This window comes from Taudactylus pleione, unplaced genomic scaffold, assembly GCF_031769625.1.
Source record: "Taudactylus pleione unplaced genomic scaffold, aTauple2 ptg000578l, whole genome shotgun sequence".
Lineage (NCBI taxonomy): Eukaryota > Metazoa > Chordata > Amphibia > Anura > Myobatrachidae > Taudactylus > Taudactylus pleione.
In genome coordinates, this window is record NW_028284980.1 from 1,322,331 (window position 1) to 1,345,893 (window position 23,563).

A 23,563-nucleotide genomic window follows, 5' to 3' on the forward strand; every position below is an offset into this window, starting at 1 on the left:
AAATGAATGAATTGTAGAAATAATGGAATACTGTTTCCCGTTCGGGGAAGAGGTCACTGTAATCTTATTTCGGAGTATACAATGTTCTCAGCTGGAGGCTGCCCCTGTAAAATCCCATTTTCATACAATGCTCCTGATGGAGGCTAAAAGAAAAAAATACATGGACAGGTTATTAAATGAGTAAATTGGTTTTAAAATATTATTCACTGTATATAATGTACAGGCAGGATGTACTGACCGCCAATGTACATACAGAGATAGCAGCAACTGCATTCACCACATAGGCAAATTAGGCAGTTGCCTAAAGGTAGCACTGTTCTGTGTAGTTACATTATATGCTTATATGATATTGTATATTTTTTATTCGGTTACAAGTATAATTAATCTAATGAGCAGCATATAAATATTTTTTGTTAATTACATCTAATTATTTTTTTCTAATTTTCCCTTTTGCTACTTGATTGCAATCACGTTAAATAATGGAGGAGCTCAGGTAGATATTGGACATAGGGGTACAAAGACGTAGCACGCACACTTACTAGTTGTGAACGTCACAAATACTTGTGATGTAAAGATTGAAACTGAAATGCTTTTACTTATTATCCAGTGAATGTTTTAATATGAAAAATTTAGGAAGATAGGTTCACTTGCAATGCAATCTGGGAAAACTTACTGATTCCCTAGTACTCTTAAAACAGGTAACTATGAGCAACCAACACCCAAATTTATCAGCGAGTAAAATTTTTGTTATCATTTGATTCTAATCTTAAATAGTGCTCCAACCAATCAGCTCCTAACTGTCATTTTTTAAATACATGACAGTTAGGATTAGTAACGATATCATTATTGTTCAATAACATTCCGTGTGTAAGCATGACATCGCTAACTATGAGTTCTCCCGCGGATTGTTAACGATGTCTGCTGTCGCCCGAAAATGCAGGCCAACCTGATGATATCATCAGGCCCTGCATGTTCGGGGACTGTGGCCGGTGACGTCACTGACTGATATTGTTAACGATATCATTCAGCGTGTATGCTCAATGTTGGGAACAACATTGAGCCCAGTAGATGAGGGGACAACACTGAATGATATCGCTCATAGAGCATATTGTTCCTTGTGTACCTGACTTAACTGTCATGTTACAGACTGTGTTTGAAAAATGACAGGTAGGAGCTGGTTGGTTGGTACTTTATCTCCTTCCACTTTATCTCCATCCAAAGCTTAGTAAATAGACCATCTTTCTCCAAGGCTTGATACATCTCCCACTATAGTCTTAATACAATCTACTGGGCTCTAAGTACTGTAACTAATGTACTTGAAGCCTCAGTTCTCTGCTGCCATATGTAATAAATAAGCTGTTATGTATATATTGAAACGTTGCTCAAAGAGCAGAGGGACCGGAGGATGTAGGCACAGGGAGGGTAAATGGGAGCATCACAACAGGCTGTCCCATGACCACATTACCATATGGTGTCACATATATAATCCCTATCCGATCCTCTTAAGTAGAGTATATATAGAGCTTGATTCAGATGTGGACGCAATACTGATATTTAATGCAGATTGAGCGATTGCACATAGGCATGTCGGGACCATTTAAACAGTGTTTTCTGGGCGTGCATAAATTAGGCTCTGCGTCCTTGCTGGCAGCAGGAGAGCCCTCTGTGTGTCTGGAGACCCACTGTGTCTGCGACAGCTTAGACCTACTCAGAAGGCTGATGGCCACCTGATCTGTATCCCATGTATCTGGTTTTGTGCATGTGAGATGCTGTCAGTGGGCGTCAAGCGCTAGGCGGTTAGAGGCTCATTAGTATAATTTTGCAATTGTGATCCGGGAGAGATTGCAGCTGCAATGGCATTTGTGTCTATCTCTGGATCAAGCCTATAGCTCTTGCCTATCCTGCATCTCCTGCCATGGGCTGTAGTAAAGCTGTACTGAGGGCCTGATTCAGAGTTGGGAATAGAGAGAGACATAGCACTTAACTGTGAACCTGGACAAACCATATTGCAATGCAAGGGGTGTAAATACATAGATTTTTAACATGTGGGATAAATACTGGCTGATTTTGCATGTAGCCCACAAATACTGCACAGCTTTATTACTGTACAGTTTAGAAATCAGTTTGGACACCTCCCTCCCAAATCTAAATCTCTCTGCACATTTTAAATCTGCCCCACCTGCAGTGCAGCATGGTTTCACCAAGATGATCAGTTGAGCGATATCTCTCTCTATTCCCAACTCTGAATCAGGCCCTGAGCCCTCTGCCTACAGCCGCCCCTCTCACAATGTAAAATGAACATATATACTGTATTCATGCAGTTAAACCTGAACAGTGAAAATTACTATTTGTGCTACTCTGTTAAAAGCTGACTATGATGATAATAATAATAATAATATAACGATAGCTACCGTAATATTACATAATATAACATTACCATTATATACTATTACAATGGCAAGTAAGTGTTAGGGAGGGGGCTTCACCTGTTGTTTTCCTGGATCTTTGTTCTTGAATGCAATATCGGCATATTGTAGCTCTGGCTGTTCCTGTAATAAAATATTAATACGGGTTAGAAAAAGTCTGATTTTTCCAGGTTGTCATTTGCTAACATATAATGGTGGCAGTCTGCCCTTCTATACGTCTAGCTGTGCTTCTCCTTTTGTATAGCAGTATCACTAATACATGCTCCTACCTTGCCAATATGGTGCTGGTTACTCTACATGTCCTCTAAGCTGATCAACTGCTCTGATGTAGCCACGGTCATCCCAAAGCGATGATTCAAACTATTTGAGTTAAAGCTGCTCTACTTAGCAATGCTTAAAATCATTTGCTCAATTTCTAGGTATCTTTAGATGATAATGGCCTTACTATGTGGAGTTTGTATATTCTCCCTATGATGGCGTGGGTTTCTTCTGGGTGCTCTGGTTTCCTTCCACAATCCAAATATATACTGATAGGTTCACTGGCTCTTGACAAAAAAAATAACCCTAGTGTGTAAGTGTGATAGGGAATATAATATGTGATAATATGTGATAGGGGATATAATATGTGATAGGTAATATAATATGTGATAATATGTGATAGGGGATATAATATGTGATAAGGACTGATGTGAATGGCCAAAAATTGTCTGTAAAGCACTGCGGAATATGTGTGCGCAATATAAATAACTGGTAATAATAATAATCTACACCACTATTATAATAATAATAATAATAATAATAATAATAATAATAATAATAATAATAATAATAGTAAATTACAGTAATGTGATTACTAACCATAGATGGAGAGCCACTATGACCTAAATGGAAAAAAAAGTACATTTAATTATTAATTACATTATTTTATTTGTTACATTATCTCTTCACATAAATGAGACCATAAACAACAGTAATGGAGTTTGTGAGTCTGCATTTGTTCTCAGCAAATTAGAACTGTTCCACCTAAATTGGGTAGTTGGGAGGTATGAAACCCATAGAATCAAAACAGGCAGTGAAAGCAGGGCCGCAACTAGGGGGGGGCTGGAGGTGCACGTGCCCCGGGTGCGCCGCTGTACCCAGTGCCAGTGACCTCCAGCCCGGCTCTGCAGAGAGGCTCCAAGCCGGGCGCCCACTGGTAATATTTATTACCAGCGGGCGCCCGGCTCCTTCTCTGCAGCGGCGCGGTGTAGCCGGAGCCGGAGGCTGGAGTTCTCTCCCGAACTCCAGCTTCCGGCTCTCCCCATGGGCACTATGGGGGAGACGTCATGATGTTTCCCCCATAGTTCCGAGGAGCAGCCGGCGGACCGGATGCGATGCTGGATGCAGGAGCAGGGTTCAAGGTAAGTATTTTTTTTTTTAATAAGCTGCACTACAGGGGCATTATTATGGGGGCAGGGGCATTACTATGGGGCATGGGCAATAATGGGCATTACTAATGGGGCATGAGCACTACAGGGGCTTTACTATTGGGGCATGGGCACTACAGAGGCATTACCACAGGGGCATTACTGTGGGGGCATGAGCACTACAGGGCATTACTGTAAAGGCACTACAGGGATATTACTATGGGGGCATGGGCACTACAGGGGCATTACTATGATAGCATGGACACTACAGGGGCATTACAACAAGGGCATTAATATGGGAGCATGGGCACTACAGGGGCATTACTATGGGGGTATTAACATATGGGCATTACAATATGGGCACTACTACAGGGGCATTGCTATGGGGGCATTACTATGGGGGCATTATCATATGGGCACTACTACAGGGGCATTACTATATGGGCACTACTACAGGGGCATTACCTCAGGGGGCATTACTATAGGGGCACTACTGCAGAGGGAATTACCAGGGGGGGCGCCAAATTACTGTCTTGCCCCTGGTGACAAAAATCCTAGTTCGGCCCTGGTGAAAATTGCATCAGGTCAGCAGCATAAGGGGAAATGAAATGTACACTCACTCAGTTATGGAAAAATTCCAGGCACAAATATTGAAAAGCTGGGACGTCCCTTGGAAAATAGGTGCTACCAAGTTATTAAAACACACTGGATCTAATGCTGTAGTCCAATTAACCTTCTGTGAGGGTTAAAAAGATAATATAGCCAATATGATACAAAGAACTGCGCAATGGAAACAGTTACTAAATTGTCACAGTATAAACCATGTTTATTTTACTTATAAAAAATGTATCATCCAGACAATACAATACAATGTATCAATATGTAGCAAACATCACATTAGGCTTAAAAAGAGGAGAAAGATAATAATAATTAAAAAGTAAAGATAAAAAAAAATAAAAAAATCTCACAAGATTTCAATATATATGTCCCTTAATGGATACCTGTCGAAATAAAAAAAATTGGCACACCTCACAGTCTGATTCAGCTGTGCCAGTGTCCCAAAAAACAGATGATCAATAAACGAGGCCTCCATTATATACGGGCTTGCGTGCTTGGGGATCTAAGGAAAATGAGGAGTCACAAATTGATTTAGCCAGGGTGCTGTGTACTACCTTGCGCAAGGAGTTAGTTTATGGGGGGTTAGGGTTGGGCACTAAGGAGAGGTTAGAGTTAAATTATGAGGGGTAAAGGTTAGACTCTAGGGGAAGGTTAGCGTTAGATTATGGGGGGTTAGGGTTATGCACTAGGAGGAGAGTTAGGATTAGGCTACAGATGCAGGGAGGTTAGGGTTAGGTACTAGGGAGAGGTTACAGTTAGATTATAGGGTGTTAGGGTTAGGCACTATGGAGAGGTTAGAGTTAAATTATTGGGGTTTAGGGTTAGGCTCTAGGGTAAGGTTAGAGTTAGATTAGGGGACTAGGGTTAGATACAAGGAGGAGAGTTAGGGTTAGGCTACAGATGTAGGGAGGTTAGGGTTAGGCTCTAGGGGAAGGTTATAGTTAGATTATGGGAGGATTAGGGTTAGGCACTAGGAGGAGTGTAAGGGTTAAATTATGGGGGGTTAGAGTTAGGCACTAGGGAGAGGTTGGAATTAGATTATGGGAGTAAGGGTTAAACACTAGGGAAACCGTACAAATGTGTGATCTGTAGATTGAGAAAGCTCACACCATTTGCATTAAACGCTATGAGCGTTGCTTCACTTTTTTGCATACCTGTAACTTCCCTGTTCTGAGTTTGCGTAAGAACTTGTAGAGTACAGTACGTAAAAACCTAAATCATTATTTGCCAGCCTAGCCACACAAAGGCACTCAGCCGGTTTATTTTTATTTTGGCTTTGTAAGCCTAATGCAAATATTAAGAGCTGAGCGTGTAATAATGATGTCGTGTTTGCAGAATGGGAAGTTGCAGAATGGGAACAGGCTTATAGGCAGGAGTACAGAGATGAGGGGCAGGGCACTATGTAAGCTACACAGGTTGGGCATGAGAGGGCGGGAATTCTACTTTGCATAGCATTATTGGAACCTTAATTTGTATAGCTTAAGTTATACAGACTCCATTACAGCTGATCTATTTTAATTGATTGTATACAGATGCAGTGGGAGCTAGCACCACGGAAATCTACAGTAAGTTCAATGGCATAGGTGGTGGTGTAGGTGGTGGTGTAGGTGATGGTGTAGGTTAGGGGTGGGCAATAAGCGGTCCTCCAGGTGTTGTAGAATCAAATCCCAGCATGCCCTGCCACATTTTTGCTATTTAGCCATGCTAAAACTATTGCAAGGCATGCTGGGATTTGCCACTTATTGTCCACCCCTGGTATAGGTGGTGGTAGGGGATGGGTACGGGATAGATCAGTGAGATGGAACACATTTGATGAATGGGGTAAGAGCTGGGTAAGTAGGGTAGGTAAGGACACAGAGCAGGGATTGTGAATAAGGATTAGGGAAGGAGGAGCTGGGAGTGGGGCTTGGGAACAACAATAGCTTATCTGTCTTGCAGATCAGGAAGGTCTGAGCTGGACTGGTGAGTCTATTAATATAGGGGTATGTCTGTGATTGGTGGCTCTCTTTAGGGCACGTCTGTTTACCCAAGAAAAGCTATGTGCTGTACTGTACATGATTAGGGCATTCACTTTTGGGCTTTGCTGTTAGCATTTCGCTTACCTAAAGAAAACACTTTTCTAGAAAGCGGATGACAGAAACTAGATGTAAATCAGGAAGGAATCACCTCAAACTAATTTCTGTTGAACTTTCATCATTTACATCTACATTCCACTTCCTCATCTCATGGTCTGCGCTTCCAAAATACCATTATCATAACACACTGAGTGAACATGAATCCTCTTCCCCTATAGGTTAGACACACAAACCTGTCTTCTCCACAGGACGGCACTGTGATCACAGACAAGGTTACACAATACCACATGTTCCTATGTTTGAGAAGCAGAACTCAGAGGCTGCTTTCTTATTCTTACTGTTTGTTAATGATATGCAGTAGTTTTGTCTTCCCATGAAATACAGGATAATTACATATATTTGGAATATAATAATAATAATGTAAATGGTGTTTGCATAATATGTTCTGCAGATGCTTATTAAAACACACAATTGTGAAGTCAGGCATACAGTATGTGGCTGGCTGTGGGGGTGGGGTGGGGGGTTTGAGGCATTACCAGAAGTCTTTAGGTAACTGCTTATGTTGTGGGAAGGAGATAGAAGCATTTCACTTTTTGCTACAGTATGTCGCAGCACAATGTAACAATGTATTTAATCATAAATACATGTATGCAACAATCTTTAATAAGTATATAATCACACAGCATGAAGTAATAAAATGTCTATAAGCTAGAACATCCTTGAATCTTTGGAAACTTCTTTATATTTATTAAAAGGTTCTAACGTCCAGACTGAATCAATCCTAGTATAGTTATAATATTAAAAGCCCTTATTCTATAGTCACAGCAGAGTGTACTTGGAATAGATTACCAAAGGTGAAGATAACTTGACTCTCACTTGCGGGATGTTGGGACTCAAGAAGAGTTTCCTGGTGTGGTAGCAGTCCCTCCATGTAAACTGGAATGGGTAATAGTGTGATGTAAATCGTGTGACTCTTCCATGACCCCAAGTTAGCAGGTGCAGTTCTCAGAAATGTTTGAGCAATAAGATAGCTATGTGGGCTTGTAACAAAATGTCCAGTGGTTAGTAGGACTAACGCATTTCACCACTATCAGCACCTTATCAAAAAGGTGGCCTCTGGTATTTACTCCTGATGTTCATCTCTGGTGTTTAAATGGTGTTAAGTGCTCTAGAGTCTATACTGGGTTTGCAACTTATATTTGGACTGAGTCAAAGCAGTGCAATTGTATATAACATAGGTTGTGATTCAGCATCGGATGGCATTGCAAAGCTGCACGCAGGCAGGCTTTGCAATTCCGTTCTTGCTAATATGGAAATGAAGCAGGAGGTGTATGACACCCCCTGCGGCATTTGTGATCGCAGTCCTGCAACTGAGGTTGCAAGCTGGGATCACCATTGTGACCATCGGCACCATGCTGTTGGCTAGCTGAGTAAACCTCAGCTTCCTCAGGCTGGCAGGCTTGCGAGGCCAGGAAGCTGCATCCGTCAATGCAGTACCTGGCCTAGCCACTCCCGGAAAATGGGGTGGACATGACCCCTGTTTCCAGAAATGCCGGCCAACTTTGCCCCTGCACCACCCCTTAAATGCCATGCAGGGTCCGATTACGCAGGACCCATTCTGAAACAGCATACACTATTGTGCTTTCCTATATATATACATAGATATATATTTTTATTTTATTTTTTGTTTACATTCTCATGATAGAATATAGCAGAAGACAAGAACACTGTTGGAATAATACACACTATATTCTGGAGATATATATATATGTGGGGCAGCACAGATGGTGTAATGGTTAGCATTACTGCCTCACAGCACTGAGGTCCTGGGTTCAATTCCCACCATGGCCCTAACTGTGCGGAGCTTATATATTCTCCCTGTGCTTGCGTGGGTTTCCTCCGGGTACTCTGGTTTCCTCCCACACTCCAAAAATATACCGGTAGGTTAATTAGCTCAAAACAAAAATTAACCCTAGTATGTGTGTGTGCATGTGATAGGGAACATAGATTGTAAGCTCCACTGGGGCAGGGACTGATGTGAATGGCCAACTATTCTCTGTAAAGCGCTGCGGAATATGTGTGTGCCATATAAATAACTGGTAATAAATAAATAAATATATACATATATAAGAATATATAAGATAAAGAAGATTTTATATGAAGGTAAATCATCAGTGAATATACTGGCTTAATTCTAAGTCAGGTGTGCGTCTGTGCGTCTTTTGCCGATATTGCTTCTGTGACTTTATGCAAATACTGCTACAAGCCCTTCCCCAGTGTACAGTCAGGAGTCTGCATGTGTGAGGACAGATACGCCCACTTAGAGCTGCCACTTGGTGTGTCTGTAGATGTAACCGTCAGTCGCTCCATTGTTACTTGTACCAGCCCCATGCTACTATAGGAGCAGATTGTCTGTCAGAGTATTGTCTCCTGTGTGAAGGATTAAGCATCTGTGTACATAACAACTTCTGCAACATGCTCACGACACTTCCATAACACGCCCAGAAGACTGACAATCTCCATGCTTCTGCAGAGCCAGCTTCCTGTCACCTTCCAGTCACTGCCCAAGAATGCAAAATACATTTCATAGACATTTCTGAGGCTGTGCATCTTAATCACAGCTGCAAGCCTGTGCGCAAGTGCTCTGGAGGGATGCGCCCTGCCACTTACTGTAGACACATGTGCAGTATAAAAAAGAATGCTCAGCTGCGTCCATCATCGACATTGCCTCTGACCCAGAATCAGGCCTTTTATGTTCTAATTCATGATATTGGCAGAATTGCCTGATATCGGCTGAGCTATTGCTGCATTTGTGGGCGTCTTACACTTTATACACTAAAGACAGATATGGTTGATGCAACTTACCATTGCTAGTTGGCATTTCCATCACTGAATTCATGTTACTTGAAGGCCTGAAAAATAGCAGTGATTTCATCAAAGACTATAGATGCACTCCTCAGTGTGACAATACTAAAAAGAGAGACTTGCCAGGTAGAATATCTAAATCCTGGGACTATCCTTGGTAGGGCTGGATTAAGGGGCCTAGAGGAGAGGGAGGGGGCAACATAGGGCGGTCGCCCTGGGTCTCCCACACACAGGGGGGCCACCGAGCATGGTTGGTCTGACCCTAAAATTGTCAAGAGCATGTGCCCAGCACCTGTTCCTGGCACGTGTGGTGAGGTCAATGGCTGGGGAGGCACACATGGAGATGGGTCTGGGTGCTGGGAGCCTGTCTCACCCCCTCCTCACTGTAACTCTCCTCTAACTACACTAAGTTTCAGTATCCATTGATTCTCCTACCTGCGTCACTGTGTCTTCTCTTGTTTCTGCTGACTGAGCTGAGTGAGCTCCATTCTCTAAACACTGCAGTGCACTTCCTGGTCACATGACACATATTCAGAGGCATGCCACTATTAGCTCTCTTTCTGTGCAGCTTACTGTCCATGGTTTGGCCCCGTCCCCAGCTCTTGAAGCAGTGTCTGACTATACAGAAGCGAGGCTGAGCTGTTGCTGCTTCATCTCTTGTCACCCTGCAGTACCAGGGTGCTTTACAGAGATGGTGAGTATTAACTAAAAAAATTATTACAGTAAACAAAGAATATGTTTATGTTATAAAGATCTTCTTTCTATTATTCTAATAATTTTTATACCAACTCTCTGCCTCCCCTGCCTACCCTCACTGAACGTCCCTGGTTCCTGGACAGGGGCAAATGTGTTCTGCATGCACAGTACATACAGAGGAGAGTGGCTCCTGAGTCTCCTCATCAGCCTCATGTGACACATCACATCTGTGAAACTGATGATGGGACTCGGGAGATGCTTTGAGCTGTATGCATTGTGCAGGCAGAGCACAGAGCTGGAAATATTCAAGTGGAGCCTGGCCATGCCATGGGAAGTGAGTACTCAGGGGCACTGGGGAGGTGTGGGGTGGCACTGTGTAGCAAAAATGGGGCACTGTGGGGCAGGGTTAGGGGCATAGTAGCAGTGGGGTGTAAATTGTATTGATGGGGCTCCTACAACTTAGTTACCCCGTGGCACCACAAGCCTTAATCCAGCCCTGAACCTTGAAAAAAAAAGACCTATTTGGTAACTATGACAAAGGTGATAGACCAGAGGTTCCCAAATGCAGTGCTCAAGGCTCCCCAACAGTTCAGGTTTTAGAGATATCCATGGTTGAGCACAGGTGGTTAAATCAAATTGACTGAGGTACTAATAAAGTCACCTGTGCTCAGCCATGGATAGCTCTAAAAACCTGAACTGTTGAGAAGCCTTGAGGACCGCATTTGGGAACTTCTGTGATAGAGTGAACAATGAGATACAGTACAATGAAGAACAACATAGAGGAGGAACAAACAACAATAATTCTGCAAGAGCTACAAGGACCTAGGTTATCTACTCCAGCTGACTATTAGGAATTGAGATGTTGTTTTATGTTAGTTACTTACTTTTTGCGCCGTTTACGTACAATGAACAGATAATATAATGCAGCAACAAGAGCCACCACTAACAGAACTGCAACCAGAATTCCTATGATAAGTCCTACATTTGTGCCAGGTGGGAATTCTGTAAAAAAAATGTAGTACAGTACAAATTAGATTTGTAGGAAAAGCTGAGAGCAAATAAAATTAACATCTTAGGCTATAAGGTGACAGCTCTGCAAGTAGAAACCTTTCATCTGTGTTACTGTATAAAACTTTGTATACTGAAGGTGAGTACAAGAAATAGGGTGCTAGTATAGTAAATATTAAAGGGGTTCTAGTGGCAAGTGCAACTACAATACAACATCTCATGCACAGATTTTGGGGGCAGGAAGGGGTGAGTGTCAGGGACAAAGAGGCCTGTCTAGTGAATGAGTCTGCCTTATATACATTTCTAAAACCCACCATGCAACAAACCTCCTCCAACAATCATAGATTCCCTTACAATTGTCAATCACCCAGCCCCCAGTTAAAGACCTTCAAGGGGGTTGTAGTATCAAGCAGTGTGAAGAGTGGAGAAGTGGACCAGGGGAGTAGTTGCCCATAGCAACTACAGATGTATGCAGACCCCCTTATTTTGGTTCTAAATCATAGTCGTGTTTTGGTAAAACCAACCTCAAGTGTTATGGTTTTGGTTTTGCATTCCTTTAAAAAATTATAAAAACAGCTAATCTCTTGTAATTTGGACCTGCTTTTGTTCCTATAGTACTATTAACTTCATTAACATTCTTTTCCATTCATGTTTTGACCACCACACAGCACCTGAAATCACGATTTATATGCAATCCAAAATACGCAAGATCCAGTTTTTTTAGATCCGAGTTTCAAACTTGCGAGAAGACCCGAGTCAGGACTCGGAACCCCCAAAGTGATCTAAGCTGGGACTCTGTTAGGCTCAGAACCCCAACTTCTGTATTTAACAGCCATCAGGCTTAAAAACAGCCTTTAGTTTCCTGGTTTGTATTGAGTCTCTGATGTACAGTGCCTAAACACTAATTACCTTCCACGGAAACATTTTTACATAATTTCATCAATAAACAAATGAATTGTGAAAGTAATTTAAGTGTTGATTGCCCATAGCAACCAATCAGATTCTACTTAACATTAATCTAACACCTTCTAGAAGATAATAGCTAAAATCTGATTGGCTGCTATGGGCAACATCTCCACTTCTAAAAACCCGTACTTTAGTAAATATACCCCCAGGTGTCTACAATTTCCTTCTAGGTTAAAATACGTGTTATGGAGCGTACACACGGTCAGATTTGTCAGACTTGTCAGATTTGTCAGATGAACGACTGAACGATTTGAACGATTTTACCAAAGTTTTGAACGATTTGAATGATTGAACGATTTTTGGCTGCATTAAAATGAATGGAATCATCCAAGTCTGACTGCAAACACATCAGATGTCAGATATCGTTATCTGACAAACGGGAACGCGCATCATTGATCGTACCATCGTTCAGGCATGTCAGATATGAACGATTTTCCTTCAGATATGAACGACTGAACGATTTTTAAATCGTTATCGTTCATATCTGAAGGAAAAATCTGATCGTGTGTATGCACCATTACTCTACAGGAGATTTCCAATTGCATGATATTAATCATTAAGGAGACTATTTACTAATACGCTGCGTTAATGCCACTCCTGCTTCGCCTGCTACCGCTGTGAAGCAGGAGATGGCTAACGCAGCACTTACTAAAAATAGACCAGCCGTGGAGGGTGAACGTTTAGTCACCCCCTCAGTGGTAACAGCTGACACTCCCTTCCCCTGACAGCCCTGTGTGTGACTCACCATCTCCAGGCTCCGGCCGCCAGCAGCAGCAACAGCAGTGACTTTTTTTTTTTTCAACACACTTTATTTAAAAATGGCCAACCTGACACAGCTGAAGTCCTGCTTCTCCAGTGAGGAGTAGCAGATATCAGCAGCTACAGGAGGCGATATCAGCGCTGGGGAAGTCAGATGACGGTAAATGACATCTCCTCTTAGTAATACCTGGGACATAGGTGTTTATGGCAGCGCTAAGTGCCCTAGGTCCAGTGTGATATTGTAGCCTGCACTTAGTGCTGGCAGGCTATAGGCAGAGAAAATCCCTTTAGTACATACTGAGAAGCGGTATGTACAGGGATTTTCTCTGCCTTTAGCATTTTTACCCCTTTTCTCCCTTTAGTACATAGACCCCTGAATCACATAACAGGAGAAAATAGAGAAACCATATATTAAATATTATATGCAGCTTCCAGTCAGCAGGAACTAATAGGATCAAAAGAATGGAAGAAAGATGATAATTTAAGAATACCTTTCAATACTAAGTATAGTAGCCAACATCAGGAACTAGAAAGAATAATAAAGAAACATTGGGGACTATTACTTAAGGATCCCATTATTGTTAAGTATCTTCAAGAGAAACCTAAATTTGTCTACCGTAAGGCGGACAATATATGAAAACACATAGGGGTAAATTTACTAAGATGGGAGTTCTATTAAGAAGTGATGTTGCCAATAGCAACCAATCAGATTCTAGGTATTATCTACTAGAAGGTGTTAGATAAATGAGAAGTAGAATCTGATTGGTTGCTATGGGCAACATTTCCACTTCTTAAATAGAACTCCCATCTTAGCAAATTTACCCCATAGTGAGGAGTTCTCTGGACACACAACCGATGATTAAGCCTATTAAGTCTAAGGGGTCAATTTACTAAGCAGTGTTAGGAGACAGAGTGAAAACTGAGAAGGTGCCAGCCAATCAGCTCCCAACTGTCATTTTTCAAACACAGCCTGTGAGATGGCAGTTAGGAGCTGATTGGCTGGCACCTTATCACTGATCACTCTGTCTCCTAACACTGCTTAGTAAATAGACCCCTAAAGGTTTTTATCGATGTGGCCAGTGCCCCATGTGCAAAAATTGTAAAAGCACGTATTCAGTTATTACAAAATACATTTCCAGTTATAATAAAAAAGAATTTGAAATTATAGCATTATAACTTGTCACAGCAAAAGTGTAGTTTATTTATTAAGGTGTGATTGTGACAAACAATATGTAGGGCGGACTACGCATAAACTAAAAGAGAGAATGGCTGAACTTCTCCGAAACATTAAAAAGGGCCTTATAACACATGGAGTTTCAGCACATTTTAAAGATCAACATGAATGCAATCCATCTAAGTTCATTTCTTTCTGTGGTATACAATTGGTGCCCAATTATTGGAGGAAAACAATATGGAAGAACGCTTAGCCAGGACAGAGATGAGTACTATCTTCAGTTTAGGCACTTTTACACCTAAAGGTTTAACCTTAGAGTTCAAAACAAAATGGTTTCTATAAGATATTTAAATCCCATACTGTCCGTTTGACATCTCCTGTATGAATTTTAGTGTACTAGTGAACATTCTCATTTTATGTTGATGTAACATTTTTGTATCTGTTTTTATGGAACATGTAATTATTTATTATGTAATTTATCACATTGTTTAATCATTTTGGGCTTGATTCTGGCCCGCTCGCGAGCGCTGAGCACTCGCAAGCGGGTCGATGGTGCCCAAGTGCGCATGCGCACGATGGAGGCGGCTCCGTCGTGCGCATGCGCAGACCCGAATAACGACGGCCAAGCCGTCGTTATGGGTCTCGCACCAAAGGGGGCGTGCTGTCGATGGTGAGTGACAGCACGCCCCCTTTGGTGGGCGTGCCGGGGGCGTGGCTGCCCAGACGGAGGTGTTCATATGGATGGTCTTGACCATCACGACCATCTTTTTGGCCGCTCGCATAAGCTGTGGGTGGTCACCCACAGCTATGCGAGCGGCCAGGAGGCTGCTCCAATGATAGGTAGGATGGCCCTGATTCAGAGCGAGCGCAGCGTTATGTCGCGTCACCATGAGACGAGCTAGTCCCATCACGCTTGATGGTGATAGATGTAATACCACTTCCGGTGGACACACTGTGCTTTCCAGACTATGGAACACACAAGCCGTGGTCCCGGAAGTAAGTAAGGAAGACCTCCTTGATCCTTATAAGGACCATGAGAATAATGGACACGAAAATCCTGGTAATAGAATATAAGGTATGTATAATGTATATTATACAGTATAGATACCTTTTTGGTTATATTGTTTATAAAGATGACCACACCCCCTATTTAAAGGGATTTCCGGTTTGGGGGTATTTAAGTCTGCTCCATGGCCCTGGCAGTGACACCTTAAAAAAGACATTGATCACACCCCTGCCGGGGACACACTAAACGATGTCGCTCATGGAGCGAACCGTCTAGTGTGTATGCCCCTTAAATTATTTGTCCTAGTGATGGTGAAGCTATGTATGTACAGTACAACATACATCCTACACTTTCTCTTAGTAAAATAATATAAATCAGCAAGAACAGGTTGGGATAACTTTCTTACACTTTTGTCACTATTTTATTATTAGAGCACGAGTTATTGTTTTTCAATTCTGTACACTACTCCTTCACACTTCTTATCACCTCCCTTCTTTTATCATCATTTATTTATTTTCACTTTTCCCATTACAAATTATCACTTATGCATATCACATTTTTACACCATGCAGAATGATTCATTTTTTTAGCATATTTTTAATCTTGATCATTTTTTATTTTCTTCATTTCACACATCAATAATTTTTGTACATTAAGTATAAATTTAATTTTATCAAATAATGTGGGCTTTTTTTATGTATCTACACTGATAATATCTATTAGTTTCTATAGTGCAGTATTTAATCTTTAATTTTTAATGTTATCATCTTTCTCACATATTGTACAGTGCATATTGTATGCAAATGGACTGTTTTTGTAATGAGAGGAGATTACTTTTTCTGAACCCCCCCCTTTTTTAAGTAATTTCCATTTATCTCTGATTATAAGTTATACTATACTTACCTTGATTTGTTACTAGAATAAGTATCTCTTATCATAAGTTATACCATACTTATCTGGTTTCGTTGTTAACATCAAATCCTGACCAATATTCATTTATATATTTTTCTTAAATTTAATAATGCTGTGTAGTACTGTTTCCATGAGTCAACATTAAGTAAATTAATTGATTATAGTAGGGACGGTTTGTGTTGCTATGTTTTCTTTATAGACACTAAATCAGCCCTCAGATGTGTGATTTATGGCGCTATTGGAACATTATTTCCGCAGTTGGCATTGGAGGATTACTCTGTCTATCAGAGCATCCTATCCAATCATGAGATAGCCGGTGGGATTTATTTCCGGCCACAACATCAACACGTGAGCCCTCTTGACAAAGTCTCTCAGGCGAAACACACGTCGGGGGACGGGAGTCCCTGTGCACACAGGCACTCTGGATCACACGGACGGCAGCTCAGGCATTATTTTTCTCTTCCTCTCCCCGCTGATTGCGCTACCAGGTATTTTCTGTACTATCCTCCTTTCACCAGACTCTCATCAGTTGCCAGCTATGTTGTTCCCACCCTGCAATACTGCGGCAACAGGGGGATCCCACTGCCTGCACTGACAGCAGAGAGAGTGCTTTCTATATTTCACTGTGCTTTGGGACGGGGACTCTCATTCCCAGTCCTATGCTTATGTAAGACTGGCAATAGCAGATCCACAATTCCCTGTAAATGCACAGATACTTTCTTTTCAATTTCCTGCGATCTGCCATGGGGATGATTTTTGAATAATGAGGGATATCTCAGATTTTCTGTCAATTACCAAACTGTCAGGTCCGTGTTATCACTGCATTCATTGAAATAGGCAATGATTTATGTATTAATTATTGACATTTATATTTAAATTTATTTTTATTTTCGCCTTCTACACTATTTTTAACTAATATAGAGGGTTGTCTCATCATGTCCTTGTGATTCACACACGTATGCACTTTTGCACTTTGTATTGATGCACCTATAGTATTAACGATGCATGATATGAGAAATGGTCATTGTTCATGCATGCAATGAATATTCTGATTTAATAACTGTTTGACAAATTTGTTTCATATTCTTTTCATATTTATATTAATTTAAATGACATTGTTGTGTTTAAGTTTTATCTACAACATCTACTTGACTTGTGTAGGTTTGTATTTTTGCACTGTACATCAATCATAGTGGTACCACAAAGTTATAGCATGGGAATAATTAGTGATCATATACACAATGAAGATATTGATTGGATGAATTGTTTTATACCAAACTTGTATTCTTTCATTGTTATTCTCATGTGTATCAACACTTAGGATTTTTTTGCTGCTATTTTTAGGATATTTTTGCACTTAGCACTTTGACATTTCATTTATTGTTAATCTATATATCAATGGTATCTTTCAGATATATGTGTATTAATTTTTGCTGCTATTTCTAGGACATTCTTGATTGCACTAACACTTTGATTTGTTTGCTGCTAATTCGAATGGGTATGGTATCTCTTAAATACATAAATGATATATGATTGCATACCTTCCTATTTCTCATACTAGGTGTGATCACACTCTAGTTTCTTTGGTTTAAACATGATGACCATATGATGTGTTTTTTTGTACAAAGAATGTTTAATTTATTCAATTAAAAGTTACATTTTAATATATGTGACACAGTGTGCCTCAATCAAAGGAGTTACTTTTCTCTTTTTTCCCTTGTACTCAGTTTATTACTTCTTGAGAGCACCTCTGTCAGACATAACCATTGCATCATGTGATTATATTTTCTATAATTTAGAGAACACATTGTCTGTATTTACTTGTGCTGCGTTCCCCTTTTCCCCATCATCCCTTACCCCTGTTTATTGTATTGGGTTTTTTTTGCTTCCCTGATTTATGTACAGATGTGTCCTCATCCTCATACACCTGTGCTCAAATCATGCCACGGACCTTGCGACTTAGCCACACTACACATCTTTTTCTTTGAATATGCAACATAATGGCATCACTTAATGGCTTACTAATCTATTGACCACATTTGTTAGTTCATGGTAACTGATCTGCCTGTGAGTATATAAAATGCTGATTTTATACCTTTTATATACTATAATTATGGCAAGCATGTGCATGTCATAACTGCTAATTTGATAGATACATATTTATAATTATTATTATTATTATTCATTTATTTATATGGCACTACAAGGGTTCTGCAGCACCTAACAAAGTACATAAACAAATGAGCGAACAAGAAACCAGTGACTTACAGTACATAACAATGCAGGACAAGGACATGGTTATACACATTGCACCATTAGCGATCATAACACTCAAAATAAGCAGCAGCAGCAACCAAGTGTTAGGTGCCCTTGTGGGGAGTTTGGAGTAGATGATAGTATAAGTAAGGAAAGGAGAGGCACATAAGGGAAGAGGGCCCTGCTTGTAAGAGCTTACATTCTAATGGGGAGAGGCATACAAAGGGCCATAGCTAGGGAAGTCTGACCAGTGCCATGGCACAGGGCACCGCAGGGCAGGGTGCGATGTTTGGGCCTGTCAATTTTCCTGTTTATTATCATTCTCACTTGTAGCTTCCTCTTCTTTTATCCCCAGCATCTCCTGGCCTCTCCTATCTCTTCTCTGGCCCTTCCCCAGGAGGCTATGGCCCTTTTTCAAGTGCACTATCTTATGTCCATATTTAAAAAATGGGGTGCTCTCTCTGGCACAGGGCACCAAAAAGTTTAGTTACGGCTCTGGGCATACAGACGGGTGACACAGATGGAGTAGATAGACAGAGAGAATGGAGAATGGAGCAGCTGGTTAGAATGAGGGCTGGAAGGATTTTATAATAGTGCAGTGACCATTTCTTCTCATGTGCTTAGTATGCAGTATGCTGCTTTGTTAGTGCCAATACACATATTAATGGTTAGTGAAGTGCCATTACATATATCTGCCCCCCCTTTATATTTATCATTTGGGCTTGTTTCTTTCTGCACATTCCTTCTATTTTTAGAGGGTCTGATTCTCTTTACCCCATACTATATTTTTTTATTTATTCATGCCTGGTCCTATCTGACACCATCCCGTATATAGTTGTTCATGTGGGCCTTTTTACAAATGTCATACACATCATTAAGCCTCCTCTACCCCACCATTTTCTTACCTTATGCCATTGGTTCCCAAACTTGGTGCCCTAGAGTACAGTATCAGCATTGTTTTCATGGTATCCCTAGGCCAAAATTTTTAATGAGAAATTCAACAAATATTATTATATGAAGTAAATTGTACTTATATGTCATCCTGAGGTTCAGTTATGTGATGGTAGACAGGATTGCGTTCCTGTTTGTACACATATTTTATGATTGGCAGCCACCTATATTGGTTTTGCCTATCATACCCATAGCACTCCTGCAAGTGCCCCATGGCAACATTAGAGTGCCACAGCACTCATTTTGGTAACGACTGTCATATGCCATTAAGTGACTCCTTCTCTCTTGCAATAACTATTTTATCTCTGGTTCTCTATTTCTCTTTTCCTTCCTTTTTCTCTCTCCTCTTTATTTTTTGCATGAACTGCGGTGCTATTACACGGCTCCTTTCTGGCAGTATTGCTGTGTTGCTGCGTGATGATGTTCATCAGGGATAAAAGCAGAGAGCTGAGCACCATTCAGTGTCAATGTGAGGCAGCAGCACCGGATTCATGTGGGACTGAGGATCTGATTCAGACCCGGATGCTAAGCCGTGAACGCACGCTATGGCCAATAATTGCATGTTCGCGCATGCGTATGCATCAATATGTGCATGCGCAAGTCACTCACTGCGCTCAGGAATTGTGCACTCTTATTACACAGACGGGATGCTACTTTGAGTGACAGCGCCGTTTGTGGGTGGTAACAGGGGAAGGTTCTTGTGAACGGGGGAGTGGTGCTGCGAACGCCGGCGTGTCTGGGCGTCTAAACGGTGTTTTAGGGTTGTGCATAATTATCAAAGATGCGTCATTGTACAAGTCACTTGGTTGTATTTTAGACAGCACTGATCGCTGTGCTTGCGGTGGGGTAGGGTCTACCTCAAGCGCTGCGTGCAGCTCCGATGGCTCTCAATGTCCCCGATTAGTCACACACTTCCTGTAGATGACGTGTGCTAAGAGAGAAAGGTGGGCATCTTTATACTGGCTTGCGTTCACTCTGCCGTCGCTCTCTAAGGCATAGAGGGCGTCCTTCCAACAGACAGTGTGATCGCGGCATTTGCATACCCGGTCCCTTTTGGCTGCATTTGCTCGCGGCTTAGCGTCCGGGTCTGAATCTGGCCCTGAGTTGCCACTGGATATTGCAAAGAGAGATTTTTCATTCGATGCCGCCAGGTGTCGGCGAGGAGTAATGTAATAACAAAATATGATCCTTTTTCCTGGTGGTGGTGCCCCGAGACTGCAGCCTATTAGCATACCCTAAATCTGGCCATGATCTGGCACTTACAGTCAGTCACTTGAATGTGCTTCAGTTACCATAACCATTTCCTTACTGGTAAGCAGCTGAATGGCTGTGAGGGGATGTAGTCAGCATCCAGGCGTTCAGGATACTGGTGATCAGAATCCCGGCACTGAAATCACGACAGCAGTCTGAATCCCGGCTCCAAGATCTTGACCGATGACATCCCAACAGTGAGTATTAAGGTTAGGGTTAGGATTAGAGTTAGGTTTAAAGTTAGGCATTTAGGGCATCGTTAGGGTTAGGCTGTGGGAGGGAAGGGTTAAGGTTAAGCTGCGAGAGGGGGAGGGTTAGGGTTAGGCTGCGGGAAAGGTGGGTTAGGGGGAAGGTTAGGGTTAGAATACTTATCAAAGTCTGTTGGCATTCTGACTATCGGGGTGCCACTGTGAGTATTCTGAACTTTGGCATTCTGTCCGTCGGGATCCCGTACCCAACCCACTGTGAGTGACTGTCTACGTCTATCAATGGCCAGCCTGCTGATTGGCCCAGAGATAGTAATTCAAAGCCAATCAAAGGTCTGTTTCCTTCAGCAGCAGCCGTTCATTGGCTGGCGGGGCTCCAAGTGCAGGAACACACTCGTGTGACATTCGGCATCAGTACTGTATGTATAGTATGTACATATATAGCTCTGCTATGTCCGTCTGTTAGGTTTGTTATTTTCTTACCTAAGGATGCTACTTAAGAGGACTAATCTTCACCTAGGATGCTACTGGACAAGGGGACGAACCAACACAAGAGACAAGTTCAGTATGTAGTGTGAGTGCGAGTGAGTGAATGAGTGACTGCATGTATAATAAAAGAATAAAACATTTAGTGTGTGTACAGTATACTGTCAATATTTTTATATTTCTTTTACATGGAGACTACAGGTACCAGCGGGCCCTTAATGCCCCTCATGTTGTGCACTTGTGGTTCTATGAAGTACCGGCATGCAGGGGAGGCTGTGGCATTACCCACCCACTAGTGGAGCCTGGTGTTGGTTCTAAAAATACGGGACCCCTACTCAAAGTTTTCTGCATATTTTTAGGACGAGGGCAGATCCAAGAGCCCGGTGCTGGGTCAATAAATACGGGGGACCCCTGCACATTTTTTTCCCTGTTTTTTTTTTAACCAAGGCTGGCTTAAAAGAGCCTTAGACTTGTTATGCTTGGGAGAGGGGACCCAACATCATTATTTTTTTAATTAACACTTTAAAGGCTTTTTTTACACAGAGAAGCATGCACGGATCTCACTAATCTATATTTGCTTCTGATAAACACGCTACTGGAATTTGTGAATTCATGTGTGATTATGGGTCAATACAAGTGAAGTCGCACACACCAGAACATGGTGAGTATCACCATCAAATGCCAGCCAAATACACTCTTTAGTAAATTTGTGATTTACAGTGGAAAATGTTCAGATGAAGAGCTGTGATTAGAGATCACACACCAATATGAATCTTAGTATATTTCCCCCTTAGTATAAGATCTGAGTGGATTTTGCAGTCTGAGTCAGATGCTGCTATAAGAGGACCTTCCAAAGCAAGGGATAAATGGCCTGCTTCATTACGGATTGCAATAGCGATTACGCGATAGTATGCTAATCCACTGCGATCGCTATGCCGACGCAGCACAACATAAGTACCAGTGCCGTATCTGGGTGGCAGTGTGCCCTGTGATGCACTGCCACCCCTCGTATTCCCCTCCACCCCCTCCTCCTTCTGAGTGCTTACCTATTTCCACCTGGGGGTGGGTGGAGGGCGGGTAACTTCTTCGGCGTCGCTCTGCGGGTGCCAAGTAGCACTGCAGGAGGTCTCTCTACAGACCTCCGGAGCCGGACAGGTTGCGGGCCTGTGACCTTGGATGCTACCGCCCTGTGCGGAGGTACCAGCCGCACCACCCTCCCTACGGCTGTGATAAGTACAGCCACTTTACCTTACACACATTCGTAATCCTTAGCAAGACCGCAAAACCATTTATAACATCGAGTACCATCGCAGCCTCACGCACAGACCAGTGAGGAGCGCAGAACTGGAGCTGTGTAGGTGTTAAAAGCAGGAGTCAGTAGGATAAGAAAATAAATGCCAACTAGATCCTAAGTGAAGTTCTGTGACAGTGCGCTCAAAGTGAAACATGGGGGTGGGTTTGGGACACACGGGGAGGGAGTTGTGTGCAGCTGTGTTTGGAGGTGTCCAGCCTCTCTAATTGTCATAGATAGAAGGAGTGAATCAGCACTGTAATGCGGGGGGGGGGGGGGGAGGGGGGTTGATTGAAATACTGGTGGTGTTTAATGTGTGTAGAGAGAGAAAAATATATAAAAAAAAGGCCTATCACCACCCCCATTGCAGTGCTATCCCACTCCTTCTATATAGATCCTCAGTGAGATTTAAATATTCCTCTCCCTTACCCTGGTGTGTCTGGTTGAAAAGGGGGAGAAGTGGGTATGTTCTCCATATACATTTGTGGTCCAGTAATCGGGGCAGAGTGTAAAGATATTTCTTCAGTGTTACAGCCAGTGCAGCACAGACATTTCTTTACTACTCTACACAAAGGCCTGCTTGTTCTGCATCTGTACCCATTGTTGTAATTGCATGCTCAACAAGTGACCTTTGTGTGTGTGTGTGTGTATGTGCAAATATGTATGTATGTGTATATATGTGTGCTATATTTCTCTGTATATATATATATAAGCATGTGTGTGTGAATATGTAATTGAGGAGGTGGGGAATGAATTGCCCAAAGTCAGAGATGAAATAAGACTGTTTAATAGCAGCCATCTTGATACCTTGACCACTGATAATACTGAGAGTTGGTTGGTGAAATTGCAAGAACAGACTAACAGTTATCAGAGGGACCTTATTACGTTTAAACATAAAAAAATAGCTACTGTTAATTCTGACTATACTAACCACCAAGTCTTTCGGTGGCTTAGGGGCGATAATTTTTCTAGATGCCCAGGTGGTACCCCAAAATATACGGTTCCTGCTAGATTTGATATGTCATCTTCCCAATCAAATTCTGAAAGTGAATCAAGTAACCAACGTCCTCCTAGTGGAGTTTTTTTAGGCAGAGGCCAAGGCCTAGGTTCCAGACGGGCCCCCGATACCCAAGCAGGCTCAGGGGTAAATACAAGAAAATGGGGAAGGGGGCGACAGAAGAACTAGAGCCTATTTATAATCTCTCTAGTAG

At 42.0% G+C, this 23,563-nt stretch overlaps 1 protein-coding gene across 1 annotated transcript in view; it reads right to left on the minus strand.

Moving 5' to 3' along the window:
* Window positions 1-2,468: 2,468 nt before the first annotated feature.
* Window positions 2,469-23,563, minus strand: part of LOC148481518 (pregnancy-specific glycoprotein 22-like) — a 607,768-nt gene continuing 586,673 nt past the window's right edge. Inside the window, exons 4-7 of the mRNA XM_088453301.1 lie at window positions 10,971-11,088; window positions 9,391-9,437; window positions 3,285-3,307; window positions 2,469-2,549 (exon numbers count right to left, since the gene is read on the minus strand). Of these exons, the coding sequence (XP_088309427.1) occupies window positions 2,469-2,549; window positions 3,285-3,307; window positions 9,391-9,437; window positions 10,971-11,088 (269 nt within the window). The remainder of the gene's footprint in view (window positions 2,550-3,284; window positions 3,308-9,390; window positions 9,438-10,970; window positions 11,089-23,563) is intronic.